The 16,874-nt window shown below is 50.1% G+C and overlaps 1 protein-coding gene across 4 annotated transcripts; it reads right to left on the bottom strand.

Annotated features, from left to right (window-relative positions):
* Window positions 1-3,723: 3,723 nt before the first annotated feature.
* On the bottom strand, window positions 3,724-15,001 carry LOC132584769 (sulfotransferase 1C2-like). 4 transcript variants are annotated; one of them, XM_060256684.1, is made up of 8 exons: window positions 14,570-15,001; window positions 13,105-13,309; window positions 11,741-11,866; window positions 11,389-11,486; window positions 6,632-6,758; window positions 5,540-5,634; window positions 4,404-4,584; window positions 3,724-4,027 (listed from the first exon to the last, which is right to left on the bottom strand). In XM_060256684.1, the coding sequence occupies exons 2-8, from the start codon at window positions 13,265-13,267 to the stop codon at window positions 3,915-3,917; spliced, it is 903 nt and encodes a 300-aa protein (XP_060112667.1). In that variant the 5' UTR covers window positions 13,268-13,309; window positions 14,570-15,001; the 3' UTR covers window positions 3,724-3,914. The 4 variants fall into 4 exon arrangements, with proteins under 4 accessions (XP_060112667.1, XP_060112666.1, XP_060112669.1 ...); XM_060256683.1 differs by having other exon boundaries at window positions 14,842-15,001; XM_060256686.1 differs by lacking the exon at window positions 14,570-15,001 and adding an exon at window positions 13,794-13,868.
* Window positions 15,002-16,874: the final 1,873 nt, after the last annotated feature.

The following is a 16,874-nucleotide window of genomic DNA, read 5'->3' as shown; positions in this document are numbered from 1 at the left end:
ACAAACCTGTACAAAAGCTTGCGTTGCCCGACCGTTTCATGTTTTCCTCTGGGTCTTACGCTCAAAGCATTGACGAAGTGATTTCTGTAATGAATGTCAATAAATAAAAAGTACGTTTGCAACTTACAGATACACACCTGAACAGCATACTCAAGCAGTCGCGAGATTTTGATGCAATAATTCAGAGCAAGAGATATCACTTAACAGAGACTGTTAAAATATTGCAAGAGTGCTAATTCTTGCAAGAGTTCTAAGCATGTTTTAAATTTAAAAAAAAAATCTTTAGTTGTGTTTGTCCTTTACAGTTTATATCTCTGTGTGAATGGGTACAGGAGCAATGTTCCCTAAGCTGCAGAGCCTTGTGAGCAAAAATTCTACTTTGTGAGCTACTGGCATTAAGGTTGCGAGCTACTGCTATTAAAGTTGTGAGCTACTGCATAAATAATTGTGCTCAGGGGTTATCCTTCCCCAGCTAAGACAAAAATGCATGCGCCGGAGGCTAAAAATCTTTGAGCTAGCTCACGGTAACTCATCTTAGAGGGAACACTATACAGGAGATGTCTGGCCTGCTGTTGCAAAAAAGGCGGGAAAAAGATAGTAAAAGGGCTGATATTTTCACACACAAAAAAAGGATACAAAGTGTTTTGCATACTGAACATTTCAAGAGGCTCCCACTGTCAAAGCTCCTCCAAGTTCTTCTAAGATTCCTGGTGAGGTTGCTGCTGCAGGCAAAAGCGTTCTTCCTTCCTCAACAGGAGCTGGTTGCTCTGACTTCTTGCCTTGTTTGCTTCTACCTCCCCCCCACCCGCTTCCAGCCAGTAGTCTTCTTGTGCATCTCCGATTGCAGGAGCTGGTGAGTGGCTCCTTGGGGGTAAGGAGTACTCTTTTAACAGGGAAGCTTCTGAGATTCCCCTTTTCACATCTTCCTCCAGCCAAGTTCCCCTCCCTCCAGCCACCATTTTGCTTTTCATGATTGAGGCTTGGCTGGCTGGCTGGCAGTGATGTGTATGTGCACCCTGCATATAATCTGAAGCCAACTTAATGGCACAACCTCTGCTCCAGATGAGAGGCTGCCCTTTCATTTGCTCTTTCTCGCTACTTGCCCCCCCCTTTTTTTGAAGGCCCCCAATTTTTAAAGTATTAGTATGTGGAGATTTTTTTAAAAAATAAATCCCATACTGTTCAGTGTATTTAGGACTGCAGCTCTGCCAACTGGAAGGCCAGTTTCATAATCCATTTTTAAAAAATTATTCCTAGTCGGTGCAGACAGTGCAGTACTCCTGAGAACTGTAATGGATAGGAAGGCAGAGGTCTTTTCCGCCCCCTGAGCCACAGTGGGGCATTTGGGAGAAGTTTTCCCTCCAGACAAGCCATGCTGGACCCCAGGAGGATTCAGACCCCATCCGCACCTCTTTAGGCATAGGGCACTCTGATGTTGCCTCCATGTGCCAAAAGGTTAGCAACCTTGGCTGTAGGGTTTTCAAGGCAAGAGATGTTCAGAGGTGGTTTGCCATTGCCCGGTCCTGCATCATGACCCTGGTATTCCTTAGAGGTCTCCCATCTAAATATTAGCCAGGGCCAACTCTGCTTAGCTTCCAAAATCTGACAAGATCAGCCTAGCCTGGGGTATCCAGGTCAGGTGATTCTCACTGTCCTATCAACCAGGCAACATCAGTCTCCCAACATGCTGGGGGTGGGAGGGAAACCATAACAGTTAAGCAGGATTGCAGGCATGGGCACTGCCTGAATCTTCAGTTCTCTCTTCAGCACTTGTTTTCTTTCCTAATTTTGCTTCAGAAATTTACCTGAGCCTCTCCCCTTGGTCATGGTGCTGCCTAGCGTGTGACCCAGAGCCCCAAAGAGAGACCTGCTCCTCCCAGCCTTCCTGGGAGACACAACTGTACCATTATGCAGACAAGCAGCCAAAGAACACCTTGTCCCATACTTTGGAGGGAAGCTCATGAAGGAGGAGAACCAAAGCCACCTCCTGCTCCCACAGCAGCCAGCCTCCAGGACGAAGCCTCTTTGCAGTCAAAGCTTCCACCACATCCTCCTGCTCTGGACCCCTCCTCAGACACAAGAGCTCAGATGCCTCCGAGAGATTCCATCACGAGTTTTGCAAAGAAGCCAGAGAAAGAGCCAGGCTATCAGAAGAGCGACTGTAATTGCCAGCCAACTAGGAATATATTAACAGCCAACGTTTGTCACAAAAGGCATGGCCCTCCTGAAGTCGACCCATGGTTCCACCAAGTGAACTGGCCACAAGCAGTGCTGTGTAAATGGGCTTGTCTCAACCAAGACACAGCAGCCAGCAAAAGCAAGTCCCGGGCCTTGATCCAAACAAACCACCCTTAGTGTGTGGCACGCAGAAAGAAAGGAGAACAGATTCCTGGCAAAATGGTATCTCCACACAGATGACAGGTGAACATGGAACTATGCCCCTCTCTGAGTACTAAGAATGTAGTAAAGTATTCTCACCTGCTGTTCATTGTTGTTCCATTGGCTTGTTCTATTTTCTTTTGCCATCAAGTTGCAGGTGACTTAAGGTGGTCCCAGGGGTGGAATTCTAGCAGGAGCTCCTTTGCATATTAGGCCACGAACACTTGATGTAGCCAATCCACCAAGAGCTTACAAAATAGAGCCTTGTAGGGTCTTGGAGGATTGGCTATATCAGGGGTGTGTGGCCTAATATGCAAAGGAGCTCCTGCTAGAATTCCACCCCTGGGTGGTCCTATGGGGTTTTAAGAGGTGGTTTGCTATTGCCTGCCTCTGTGCCTGCCCTGGATTTCCTTGGTGGTCTCCCACAAAAGTGCTAACCAAGGGTGGCTTGCTTATCTTGTGATATCTCAGGAGACTGGGCTAGCCTTGGCCAACCAGGTCAGGAGAGTCTTATGTAATCAGCCTTGTCTGGAAATGGGTGTCTCCTGTCCCCTTCAGTTCTGTTAAAGAAGCACAGGATTTGGTAACTGGCAGGCTGTCAGAATCTCAGGCTACCCCTTGTTTTCACCAAATTCCTAGCCTTCAAAGACATAGTCCCAAAGCGGAAAGCAGATCTGGTGACAACTCACAACCCTGAATGGGGCTGATTGGGATTTTGGGCAGGTCCACTTAACAGTTGAGAAATTATGGATCCAGGAGGTGTTGGTAGGCACTGAGTTGAGACAGAGACAAACACAGAGATAATAGAGTGCAACAGGGAACTGTAAAAATATTCTTCTCTATGAGTCAATGTAAGTCCTCCCTACTTCCCCCCCCCCCCCCAACTCCACTACAAATGGCATATTGGGGCTCACTTTCCTGGCTCATCAGGAAAATGGTCCAGAAGGGAAGCTTACCTCCCCCAAGAAGTCCTGGTCTGAATTGAGTCCCTGCATGCCTACACCCACTACCCTTGACCTTAGCTAAACAACCAAGAAACATGCCTAATAAATGATTTATTAAAAACGACTGGTAGTTCTATTCATACAGCTCACAGGTCATGTGTACCTGTGCACAAAGCCTAAACTCAATCAGCAGAGATGTGCTATTCTCATCATTTTAAGATTTTGTCTGCAGCCCTGATGGAAGAGAGGCTAGATTTCCCCCTCCCCCTGCCCCAAACTACAACTAGAATATTCAAGAGCTAAGGCTAGGTTCTGTGTCAGAAACCAAACCAATTGTGGACACAAATGCAACCCTGACGGAGTCGTGGTGTCTGCAGCAGCACAAGAATGCAAAGCATACGACTTCCAAAATGATCAATTTGTTTCATTATTATTTGACATGATAAAGACTTCTGATTGGTCATGATAGATATGCCTGGATTCATGTCAACAGCTGGAATGAGCGAAGCAACTGAGGCTGCTGGATGAGAAGAATCCCTGCCCACAAAGGAGATCCCCTTAAAGGGCTTCCAGCAGTGGTATTTTGGACCCTCAGAACTCCATTGCAAAAGTCAGAGTGGTGTCAGCCATCTTCTTCCGGTAGTCTTCATCAAATCGCTCATTCTGAGCCACGGTGAAGTGGTTCTTCCAGTCACCAACGGTTCCTATAAGACATACAGAAAACCCCACTAAAAAAATGGAGAAGGAAAGAATTTGGGGGGGATTTTCTCTATTTAGCCCCAGAAACAGCTGTTCCAGATAGTTGGGGCAAAGTTAACGAGCTTCTTTTTTCATTTACAAAATAATGTTGCAATAGGTGTTTTGGGGAATTCACAAATGGGAGATTATGCAGGTAAATATTCTGGTATTGGGGTGGTCCTATATCATCCAAATATAGAGAAAAGGCCGACTCACCATTGATTATTCCGATTTCATGGCATCTTGGGGAGGTGAAGAGGATATAATGCATGGGTTGAAGTGAACGGCCAGCTGCCAGACTGGGCATGGCTGAATTTCCCCATAAACAAGAGGTGTTTTTACCTTTCCGCATGAAGCGAGAAATAGACTGGTCCATGACCGAGAGGGGTACGCCGGCCCGGTTAATCATTGGGTTGTCTTTCATGACATCAAATGAAGTGTGGTGGACAATCTTGTCTACGGTTGCCTCATCTAGCTGCTTCCCTATAAATTGCATCACTCTCTGGATTTCACGCTTTGGGTTCTGGAGAAATGGAGAGCATGAAACAGAAGACACAAGACAGGGAAGTCTGTGCCTAAAGATCTCACCTAGCAGGGCCCAGAGGCCTGGCACTGAAGCTCAGAAAGGTCTGGCATCCCAGTACAGTTTTTTTTTTATATAAATTGATAAACCTTCCCTGAATGGAGAACTTGGGCATAGGAGCAACTGAAGTGATACAAACCAATTTACACCACTTTTTGTTCTTGCAGCTGGGTTGTTTGTTCCTCTCCCTCTGAGCCCCCCTCCCCCCCAATGTAAAGAGGACGTAAAGCAGGATCTGGTCTGAGAACATTAAGTCAAGAAACAGGGATTGTGGAGGCAGGCAAAAGTTTGCAGAACTGAGGGACAAGCCAAGGAGAGGAAGAGGCCGAAGGGCAGGAATGGAGACAGGCAGTGCAGCACCCTTGACATATTGATCACCAGCATCTTTCATGAACAAGGGGTTCCCAAGGCTGGGATTCATGGCAGCCATTAGGTTCTGAACTGCAGTTGATTCTGGGTGCAACAGATCAAACAGAGGTGTGAGACAGCTGTCTCTTCCCTCCCTTGGCTGTCACCTGGTTGTAGAGTGGAACACCCCACTGTTGGGAACACACATGACAGTGAATCCTTTTTTGCTTTCCTTTTTCAGGGCAGGAATTCAGGACGCTTAGCCAGAGGGGGGTACCCCTTGAGGACAAATTAGCCAAGGTAGTCTGCAATTTCAGCAACGTGTTCTTAGCTTTTGTGTTGCAGGGAAGCAGAGGCTGATGGGGAAGGGAAGAGGCTTCTGGGAGATTCATGAGGACCTGGTATGCTCATCCTTTTAAGATTAAAGGAGAGTCTATCCCTGACCCTCACCTAACACCCTCCACATTTGAAAGAGGAACACAGAACGGGCAAGATACGGTATTCCAGCGCCTCTTGCATCTTGCAAGCTCCTTCTAGGACTTCTCACCTTCTTGATGTCTTCATAGAAGAGGAAAAGCATACGGTGACTCTCCTTTGCCTTCCACCAGCCTTTCACATGATCATACCATGGCCCCCAGCCCACTGGAAGATACAGAATGCAAGCGGGTGGGGAGGTGCACAAAGCCCAGTACTCCAGCAGGTGGCGCTCTCAAAAGCCTTTTGAACCAGCCTTTTGAACCACCCCTTGCACTTGTTTCTCTAAGAAATGTCACTGATTTATCAGTTTTGTTTTTATGACTCAGTTTCACACTAATGTTTATAACAGGCTGTCTTATATTATGTTTAATTGTGATGGTGTTTTCAATAAAAAATTTAAATGTTAAAAAAAAATCCCAACACTGTCAGGAAGAGCGCCAAACCCGGAGGACCTATCAAGTCACATTTACTTGTGAGCTACTGAACCCAATGGACAAAATACAGTCACAACTAACAACCACCTCTCCCGCCCATTTTCAATGAGATTTAGGCGTATCTAATTTTAGTCTCAAAAATCTACAGTAGGAATAAATGAGGCAAATTATATATTTATAACATTTAATCTGCATGTTTCCCTGAAAAGGAGGGGTCTTCTCGTGTGAAAAAGGTACACAAGACTCTCTGGGTTGTGGAGCTTTGGGTGCAAATGTAGAGTGCAAAAGGGACTGCCTAGGGGAGCCCATTTACAGCGCAATCCTATGCAGAGCTAAGCCAGTCTAAAACTACTAACTTTAGTGAATGGAGAGGTGAGTAACTCTTCATGGGATTGCAGTCCACTGATCATAGGGCAACTCTATTCTCAGTGATCTCTCCTTACTCTTTGAACCTTTTAGCCCCACATGCATTCTTTCCACATTCTGACCTGTTTTCCACAACCTTGGGGGACTAGGACATTTCGTTTTTAAAAGAATACGATCAGACACTCCACATTGTAAACACAAGGCTGTAAGTTACACATCAGCACCACTTTTAAAGGGAGCTATGGAGCCCAGTTATTGAAAGGAGTCTATATGGAGGTATTGCATTATACAGATTTTCTGTATTAAGCCATTATAGATAACATTAACTTTTTAAAAAAAATGCTGTGACTTGGTTCGATTACCTTTGCCTGCCATGAAAGTCTCAAAATATTCCGGCCAGGTTCCAGGATCAGGGATCACCTTGCTCATCCTTTGGAAGTGGAAATAGGACACCATGCAGTCCTTGGCATTCCTTGCCACATACAGGAACTGAGGAAGCCAGAGAAACAGAACAAGCGTTGAATTTATCCAGGTATCTGTTCTCTGCTTTCCTTCCCAAGGAGACCCAAAGCAGTCTGCAACCTCATTCACCCTTCCGCCTTTTCATCCTTGTCACTCAACCCTTTGACGTAAGCTAGGCTGAAATAGCGTGACTAGGCCAAGGTCCCCTGGCAAACTTCCAAGGCAGAGTGGGGACTTGAACTTGGGTCTTCCAAACCCTAGTCTGCCACTCTAGTAACTTAAAATGTGTATTTGACTAATTTATATCCAACTTTTGTCTCTAGGAAGCTCAGAGGGCTTGTTTGGAGACCACCTCACATCCAAACTGCAGCCAGATGGCCAGTGCAATCCTAAACACAGTTAGGGTGGCCAGACCGTCCCGGTCTCCCGGGACATTCCCGGATCTGGCCACCCAATCCCGGATCCCGGGCTGCCTATACCGGGACCATTAAAGGTCCCGGTTTAGGCAGCCCAGGAGCCGGTGGGCCGCGGGCGCGGGCGGGGAAGGCGGGGAGTGAGGGAGGGAGCGTCCCTGCGCCTGCGCAGGGCCCCTGCGCACGCGCAGGGACGCTCCCACCCTCACTCCCCGCCTTCCCCGCCCGCGCGCGGGGCCCGGCGGCAGTGGTGGAGGCCTCTCCGTGGCCTCCGCTGGTCGCTGGAAGCCCTCCAGAGACTCTGGAGGGCCTCCAGCGACCAACGGAGGCCGCGGAGAGGCCGCGGGGCACCCGGCGCTGGTCCCAGAAGGCCTTCCAGAGCCTCTGGAAGGCCTTCGGGGACCAGCGCCGGCCAGCGAAGGCTTCCCCGCGGCCTCCGCTGGTCCCTGGAGGCCCTCCAGAGTCTCTGGAGGGCCTCCAGGGACCAGCGGAGGCCGCGGGGAAGCCGCGGGGCACCCGGCGCTGGTCCCGGAAGGCCTTCCAGAGCCTCTGGAAGGCCTTCGGGGACCAGCGCCGGCCAGCGAAGGCTTCCCCGCGGCCTCCGCTGGTCCCTGGAGGCCCTCCAGAGTCTCTGGAGGGCCTCCAGGGACCAGCGGAGGCCGCGGGGAAGCCGCGGGGCACCCGGCGCTGGTCCCGGAAGGCCTTCCAGAGCCTCTGGAAGGCCTTCCGGGACCAGCGCCGGCCAGCGAAGGCTTCCCCGCGGCCTCCGCTGGTCCCTGGAGGCCCTCCAGAGTCTCTGGAGGGCCTCCAGGGACCAGCGGAGGCCGCGGGGAAGCCGCGGGGCACCCGGCGCTGGTCTCGGAAGGCCTTCCAGAGGCTCTGGAAGGCCTTCCGGGACCAGCGCCGGCCAGCGAAGGCTTCCCCGCGGCCTCCGCTGGTCCCTGGAGGCCCTCCAGAGTCTCTGGAGGGCCTCCAGGGACCAGCGGAGGCCGCGGGGAGGCCGCGGGGCACCCGGCGCTGGTCCCGGAAGGCCTTCCAGAGCCTCTGGAAGGCCTTCGGGGACCAGCGCCGGCCAGCGAAGGCTTCCCCGCGGCCTCCGCTGGTCCCTGGAGGCCCTCCAGAGTCTCTGGAGGGCCTCCAGGGACCAGCGGAGGCCGCGGGGAAGCCGCGGGGCACCCGGCGCTGGTCCCGGAAGGCCTTCCAGAGCCTCTGGAAGGCCTTCGGGGACCAGCGCCGGCCAGCGAAGGCTTCCCCGCGGCCTCCGCTGGTCCCTGGAGGCCCTCCAGAGTCTCTGGAGGGCCTCCAGGGACCAGCGGAGGCCGCGGGGAAGCCGCGGAGCAGCCGGCGCTGGTCCCTGGAGGCCTCCAGAGGCCAGCGCCGGTATCGGAGAGGCCCGGCGCTGGTCCCTGGAGGCCTCCAGAGGCCAGCCCCGGCAGCTCCCTCCCTCCCTCGCCGCGAGGCCGCCGCCGGAGGACTCCCCGCCGCCGCCGCCGCTGGATCCGCCGCCCTGGATTAAGGTAAGGGGGCCGTAAGCGGGGGGGGGGCGGGGGGCGGCCTTCCTTTCTTCCCTCCCTCCTCCCTTCCTTCCTTTCTTCCTTCCTTCCTTCCTTCCCTCACTCCCTTCCCTTCCTTCCTTCCTTCCCTCCCTCCCTCCTCCCTTTCTTCCTTTCTTCCTTCCTTCCCTCACTCCCTTCCCTTCCTTCCTTCCCTCCCTCCTCCCTCCCTTTCTTCCTTCCTTCCCTCCCTCCCTTGCCTTCCTTCCTTCCCTCCCTCCTCCCTTCCTTTCTTCCTTCCTTCCTTCCTTCCCTCCCTCCCCCCTTCCTTCCTTCCTTCCTTCCCTCCCTCCCCCTTCCTTCCTTCCTTCCCTCCCTCCCTCCCTCCCCCTTCCTTCCTTCCTTCCTTCCTTCCTTCCTTCCTTCCTTCCTTCCCTCCCTCCCTTCTTCCTTTCTTCCCTTCCTCCCTTTCTCCCTTCCTTCCTTCCTTCCCTCCCTCCCTCCTTATGTTGTTATGTGATGCAGAGTGCTGGACTGGATGGGCCACTGGCCTGATCCAACAGGGCTTCTCTTATGTTCTTATGTGACGCAGAGTGTTGGACTGGATGGGCCACTGGCCTGATCCAACAGGGCTTCTCTTATGTTCTTATGTGATGCAGAGTGTTGGACTGGATGGGCCACTGGCCTGATCCAACAGGGCTTCTCTTATGTTCTTATGTGACGCAGAGTGTTGGACTGGATGGGCCACTGGCCTGATCCAACAGGGCTTCTCTTATGTTGTTATGTGATGCAGAGTGTTGGACTGGATGGGCCACTGGCCTGATCCAACAGGGCTTCTCTTATGTTGTTATGTGACGCAGAGTGTTGGACTGGATGGGCCACTGGCCTGATCCAACAGGGCTTCTCTTATGTTGTTATGTGATGCAGAGTGTTGGACTGGATGGGCCACTGGCCTGATCCAACAGGGCTTCTCTTATGTTGTTATGTGATGCAGAGTGTTGGACTGGATGGGCCACTGGCCTGATCCAACAGGGCTTCTCTTATGTTATTATGTGACGCAGAGTGTTGGACTGGAGGGGCCACTGGCCTGATCCAACAGGGCTTCTCTTATGTGACAATACTGACTTTGGTGGACCCAAGCACTGATTCAGTGTAAGGGAGCTTTGCGTTTGTGTCTTCTAGTGCAATTTTGTTCTCAGATCCTGTATTTACTTCATCAGTATATGGGATAAGGCACTTTCTCAACTGTGCTGCATAATGCAGCCTATTTATTTTGTCCTGTTGGCTCTGTTGGCTCTATCTGCGCCACCTTCATCACTTTCGGGGTGTGGATCCCCCAGTGGAGTGGTCTCCCGACTCCCTCCGCCGGCTGTTTCTGATAGCCCTGCGCCCCCTCTTTCATTTGATATGTGTCCCGTGCGGGTGCCACCCTCCCGCCGGGAGATGCCGCAAAATGAGCCCCCTTGAGGCTTATGGCGGCAGGGCTCGGGGGAAGCGAGCTAGACTGCTGTTCTTTTGAGGGGTTATAGAGTGTTTCGAGCCCGTCCCTGTGGCATCGGTCCCATCATTGTGGGGCCCAGGGGGCCGGCGCAGCGGCACGCTGAAGCAGCCTGTCGGTCACTTCCAGGTTCCTGTCCTGCATCTTGACCGGTGTTATTAGTGACAGGCTGCTTCGGCGTGCCGCTGCGCCGGCCCCCTTGGTCCCACAACGATGGGACCGATGCCACAGGGACGGGCTCGAAACACTCTATAACCCCTCAAAAGAACAGCAGTCTAGCTCGCTTCCCCCGAGCCCTGCCGCCATAAGCCTCAAGGGGGCTCATTTTGCGGCATCTCCCGGCGGGAGGGTGGCACCCGCACGGGACACATATCAAATGAAAGAGGGGGCGCAGGGCTATCAGAAACAGTCGGCGGAGGGAGTCGGGAGACCACCCCACTGGGGGATCCACACCCCGAAAGTGATGAAGGTGGCGCAGATAGAGCCAACAGAGCCAACAGGACAAAATAAATAGGCTGCATTATGCAGCACAGTTGAGAAAGTGCCTTATCCCATATACTGATGAAGTATATACAGGATTTGAGAACAAAATTGTTTCCGGCGGTGATATTTGGGGGATTTTTGGGGACGTCACAGGAAGTGCTGTGAAGTCACTTCCTGTTTCCGGCAGGTGACGCGGGGGAAATGATGTCACAGGAAGTGATGCCACTTCCTGTTTCCGGTGGTGGCATGACATCACCGGAAGTGACGTCACCGGAAGTGACGTCACTTCCTGTTTCCGGCGGCACGCGCGCTGCGCGCGCACCCCCCCCCCCCCCAGTGTCCCTGGCTGGCCTTCAGACATTATGGTCACCCTAACACAGATACACCTTTCTAAGCTCGCTGACATCAGTATACTTGGAAGAGTGTGACTCTGTCTAGGATGGCCCTGACAAACTAGCTTAGCTTTAGCCATGTACCAGGATCATGCGCCCTCAGAAAAGCTGTGAGAAACAGGCTTGGAGCAGTTCTTGATACAGAGATCTCTGCACCAAGAATTGGTGGCTCATGCTCACCAGAAGGTACATGCACTTAAGGCAGGCATCCACTCACTCAGGGTCTCCACACAAGAAATAAGGCTGGGCAATATACACCACATTTGCACAATCAGAATCATGACTTGCTCTACCACATAGCCCAGTCTCCGGACAAGGAGTTCTCCATGTGGCAAGCTGTTGCCTCAAAGCCAACTAGGCCCCTTTCCACATCCGTACCTTGCACTTTTGCTCCCAAAAGGATCGTGGGAGGAGCTGCACGGGAAGATGGGTCTTCAGAATCCTTGGAGAGGGCATCACGTTTGCCTGCTCCACGCCTGCCCAAAGAAAGAAGGAACTGAGGTGACGCAAGTGCTGTGGGACAGCAGATCATCCTCCCTCATTTCAGAGGGCGATTGTGAAAAGGAGTCAATTTTAAATCGGGATTAACTGACCTGTTTTCTACCTCAGGGAAGCCTGGGGACTGAAGTTTTGAAATGCTGCAGAAATCATTTCCTAGCTTCTACACAACAGCCTGGTTTCCTTGAGGAAAGCCAGGGTAGGTAAGACTCAGAAACGCTAACAATCTCACCTGAGGGTTGTGGTGGCCGTGCCCACTCGATGAATGGGTGTCGGTGATGCAAGGGGGCCCGCTGACATTTCTCCAGGTCACCCTCCTGTTGGATCATGTCCACTATCTCTTGTATCCATGTAGTACCTTTTATCGGAGAAAGAGAAGGGGGGGAATCAATACTGTGCATCTTTAAGTGATCCAAGTGCTGCACCAAGAAGAGCTGAATTCTGCATCCTGAACACATTACGCACGTTGAATAAAGAGGAGCTTATTTTGGATAATTTTAAGATTTTCTATGAGCCATAAAGCAGGGAAGGTAGCGTGGTATACCTGATCTCATCAGATCTTGGAAGCTAGGCAGGTCAGCCTTGGTTTGTACTTGAATGGGAGACCTCCAAGGAAGACTGCAGAGGAAGGCAATGGCAAACCACCTCTGTCTCTGCTTCTCACTTGCCCTGAAGGCCCCTTGCTAGGGTTGCCATAAGCCAGCTGTGACTTGCCAGCACATGAGTCATAAAAGGCAGACAGGGTCACCTTTGAAGCTGCTATCCCCTTAGCCCTGCAAATCCTACCCAGCCTCTCTCTTTGACTCTGAAATTTCTTCAGGAATGGCTCACTGGGCTTTGTGCTTATCTTGGCAACTCAGAGGGACTAGAAACTTGATTTCAAGACAATGTAATAAGACTCTCAGCCTTGTTCTGACATGGATAACTCAGGCAAGCCCAATTTAGTCAGATCTCAAAAGCTAAGCAGGATCAACTCTGGCAGATATTCGGACGGCAGACCTGCTTGGATGGCAGTAAGAAGGACAGGGCAGGCTTTATTCAGCTACCCCTCTGAATATCCTCCACACCTCCAGTAAGGGTTAATCACCAGAAATCACCATGACTTCCAGGTGTGCGTGCACACACACACACACACACAAATAGAAAAATACCGAAAAAAGATTCTCAGCCTTATAATTTCTGAGTAAAAGAATGAACACTATTACATGCCATAACTGCCCCCCCCCAATAACCATAACATTAAAAGGGATCATACAAAGAATGCAGCCTAGAGAGATCTGTTGCACAAACATGAGTCAACATACTCTTATCTGGGAGAACAGGGTTTGATTCCCCACTCCTCCACTTGCACCTGCTGGAATGGCCTTGGGTCAGCCATAGCTCTCTTGGGAGTTGTCCTTGAAAGGGCAGCTGCTATAAGAGCTCTCTCAGCCCCACTCACCTCACAAGGTGTCTTTTGTGGAGGGGGGGGAAGGAAAAGGAGATTGTGACCACTCTGAGACTCTGATGCAGAGTATAGGGCAGCATACAAATCCAATATCTTCTTCTTCCTCTTCTTCAAATACCTCCAACTGGTTGCAGCTTCAACCCTATTACCTGCTTTAGGGTAGGTGCAAATGAGCAAATCATCTGGTTTTGCTTGGAAGCTCTGGATCCGGATCCATTCATCGCAGGTAGTCTTTGGCAGGAGAATCCCGTCCACTTCACCCAGCTCTGGGCGTCCTTCTGGCTTGAGATCTTTCCCTTGTTCTCTGGGCATTGCTTACAGCAGGAGAATGGAGAAGTAAGGAGAACAAAACAGCTGTGAGGGGGAAAAAAATGGATGAGTAATGAACCCGCCACAACAAAACAATGAAAAGAGAACTAAAAATCTGGCCAAGAACACCACAAACCTTCAAAGTTCAGTTGTTGTATAAGCACATATATGCCAACAAAACCAGCCAAGCCTTAGTCAGATTCTGGAGAACAGCATTTGGAGAACAGCATTTTTTCTAATCTTGCCAGACAAATTGCTCTACACATCTCATCTAGCAAATCGTGGGGACCAGACTTCTCCCAGAACTACAACTTATCCCCAGATGACAAAGATCAGTTTCCCTGCATAAAATAGCAGCTTCAGGCGACCAGAGTCTATAGAATCCCCTCCCTTCTCTCCCCAAGTATTCAGGATTTCCTAAGCCAGAGTTGGCAACACTGTGTTCCACAGGAAGGAGTCACCATCAAGAAAAAAGGGCTCTGTTAAACAGAACTTCTAACTGAAATGTTGAAGGATTACTTAGACCTACCTCACCCCCTGACATTTCTGTAGCTGGTTCCGCCTTCTTTGGCAGCCATTTTGTGGTCCTCTACAGCAGGGGTGGCCAATGGTAGCTCTCAGATGGTTTTTTTTTTGCCTACAACTCCCATCAGCCCCAGCCATTGGCCATGCTGGCTGGGGCTGATGGGAGTTGTAGGCAAACATCTGGAGAGCTACCGTTGGCCACCCCTGCTCTACAGCTTCTTAGCAACTTGGCAGCCATTTTAGGGTTGTACCCACCACATTTTCAGGGAACTCCGAAAGTACCCACAGGCTTGAAACATGGGGGACACCCCCCCCCCCCTTTTCTATTATGTCTAGAAATTCGGCCTGACGAATTTATACTTCAGTGCATGAGAGGAAGCGAGCTCTAATTCATGAAAACTTCCACAGGCATAAATTTTGCTGGTCTTTATATGGCCGGTGTGCCACCGCACTCCAGTTTTTACAGTGACAATAGCTTTATGAGGGCTATAGCTGAGACTGTTGATAGCTCCTATGCAGTTTAATACACAGAGGCAGAGCTCCTGCAGAAACAAAGGAGACGCTTCACTTATTACAATAAGATTTCCAAGATGTTTTTGCCGCGGGAAATGCGAAAGGGCAGTCTGGTGAGTCACATGCTCTCTCGCTAGGGAGGCAGTCTTGCCTGGCTGGATGCAATGCCTTGCTGGCCTTTTTTCCACCGCATAATGTGCTTTTAAAATTATTTACCCGGACCTTGCGTATCTGAGATGTGCGTGCCGTGCACACGAAAGCTCATACCTTGAATAACACTTTGTTGGTCTTAAAGGAGCCACTGGACTCTCTAACTTTACCCGGACCTTGCAAGTGTTAAGAAAGTGGACGGGTTCCTTCTCACTCAAGAGTGCAGGCAGGCGCGGGCTTCCGCATGCCGGTTTTAGCTTCTCTTCGGGGTCGAGGGAGAAAAGATCCTAGGCTCCCTCTCAGCCCGGGGGCGTCGATTTGGAAAACAGCCTGAAACTTGCAGCCTCAGACCGAGGGCCTTGCATGGGGCTGTTGTTTTTCTGTTTTACCTTTCCTCCCTTTGACTTTCCCGATCGCTCCTTCCCAGCGACAGCCGCTCCTCGGAAGGAAAGGGCAATTGGTATTCATTGTAAAAAAAAAATCTGGCAAGTCCCTCCCAGAAGGCAGGATCAAAGGTTTCAAAACACAAAGTGCTTGAGTAAAGCCTCGTGACAAAGGAGATTCTGCTCCAAGTTGCTTTAAAAAAAATTAATCTGTGTTGCAGGTCGTCCCGCCCACGGGAGGAATTAATTGGCATTCTTGAACCGGCAAGGATCACACAGTCAGAATCCTGCACCCAGCAGAGCAGGTATCTACACACGAGGAGGAAACTCTGCCGTGGATTTGACAGGACGGAGAGGTATGGGTTGCTCGTTGCTCAAAACTGGGGGCCAAACTACACGAGTTCTCAAAGATTTCAGGTTTTCAGGGCTGGTAACATCATTAGGGTTTGTAGAATCTTTCGGGGTCAACTGCCGTTTTCTACTGGAGAAAGTTTTCCTTCCAGACGTTTCGTTCTCAGCTGCGGAGAACATCCTCAGTGGCATTGCAGCCGGAGCAGGTGCTCTGACCTTCTTGGTTGCTGTGCCATGAGCTCTGTCCTCCCAGTTCACTGTAAGTATGCAGCTGCAGAGGTTGACATTTGTAGGGAAAGTCTGACATCCCTGTGTAGCTTGTGTGTGTCCCCATGCTAAAAATAATTTCCATCTACTTTTCATACCAACAGGAAAAAATATTCTGGAAATTGGTACTCATATCTTTCTGTCATGGAGTGAAAAAGCACCTTGGTATTTTGCTTGGAGAAACTACCAGAAAGGAAACTGTTAAGTATTTCCTCTTGCCCCTTCCTTCTGTGGGAGACAGCAGCCCCCATAGCGATTTTAGTATTTTAAAAAGAAGGGGAAAGTGACACAGGACCTACTATCACCCTGATTATTTGAAACCTGCAGTTCCCAGATCCAGGTGGAGAAACTCCTGGAGATTTGGAGAAAGAGCCAATGGGGTACAATGCTATAGACTGAAGTCCGCCCTCCAAACCATCCATTTTCTTCAGAGGAACTGATCTCTGCAGTCTAGAGATGAGCTGTAATTCCAGGGGATCCCCAGGCATCCCTAGCTAAAGCACCCCAAATTGTTTTTCTAGCTATGGCTTATGCATTATATATCCTTCATCAAAGGTCCCATCTCTGAATTACTTCATCAGTTTTTAGATAAGAAAGCTCTTTGATAACAATCAAATCAGATTTGATTTTCTTACACCCAGAATGCACAAAATCTTGGTGAGTCCTGGATGATCCCAAAGACACAAATAAGCAATGCCTTTTAACTGGCCCAGGAGGCTGGAGTCTCTATGTCTGGGTCAAGCCCATTCACCTAATAGGGTCATCATGACTTTACTGAATCAAGCAGTGGGTTTCTTGGTAAAGGTCCCTTTCCTTCAGGTCAAGGTAGATTTATGGCTATCCTGATGCTTGAGACTGAAAATCCAAACTCATTGGGTACTAACTCATAAGGGGCACAATCCACTGGGATTTTCTTTTGCACATGCCTTCCTAGAAAGAGCAGGACCATTACAATGCTTTAACTTGTGCATGAACTTCCACTGCATTTTGAGGAGGTCTGCCAAGGAGTACATCCCAGAGGTTTGCACCCCAAGGATCAACTCTGTTATCTGTCACCCTTATGGGGGATCCAAAGACCAACTACCTCCCTTTATGTCATGGAAAAGAAAGGCAAACGTCTCAGTGCCAACAAAGCCTCAATAACAAATTGAGCAAAAACACGCACTATTTTTTACAACACATTCCAAAATATTCAAAAGCATATACCAACAATATTAATTTTGTATACAAAAATTGTGCAATAAGAGACTAATCACAGTTCCTATGCAACAGAACAGAGAATCCAATACATCCATACAGGTAAGTCTTTCACAGTTGATCTAAGTCAAACTCCTTATAGACTGATATCTTCTGTTCTAGGAAATGTGATATGAAGAGTCCAGATTCAAAATATATCCACCAGTGTCATAGCAGGATTGCTT

The sequence above is a fragment of the Heteronotia binoei genome, chromosome 15 (assembly GCF_032191835.1).
Source record: "Heteronotia binoei isolate CCM8104 ecotype False Entrance Well chromosome 15, APGP_CSIRO_Hbin_v1, whole genome shotgun sequence".
Classification (NCBI taxonomy): Eukaryota; Metazoa; Chordata; class Lepidosauria; order Squamata; family Gekkonidae; genus Heteronotia; species Heteronotia binoei.
Note: the sequence above shows the minus strand (reverse complement) of the source record. Positions and strands in the feature narration are given on the sequence as shown.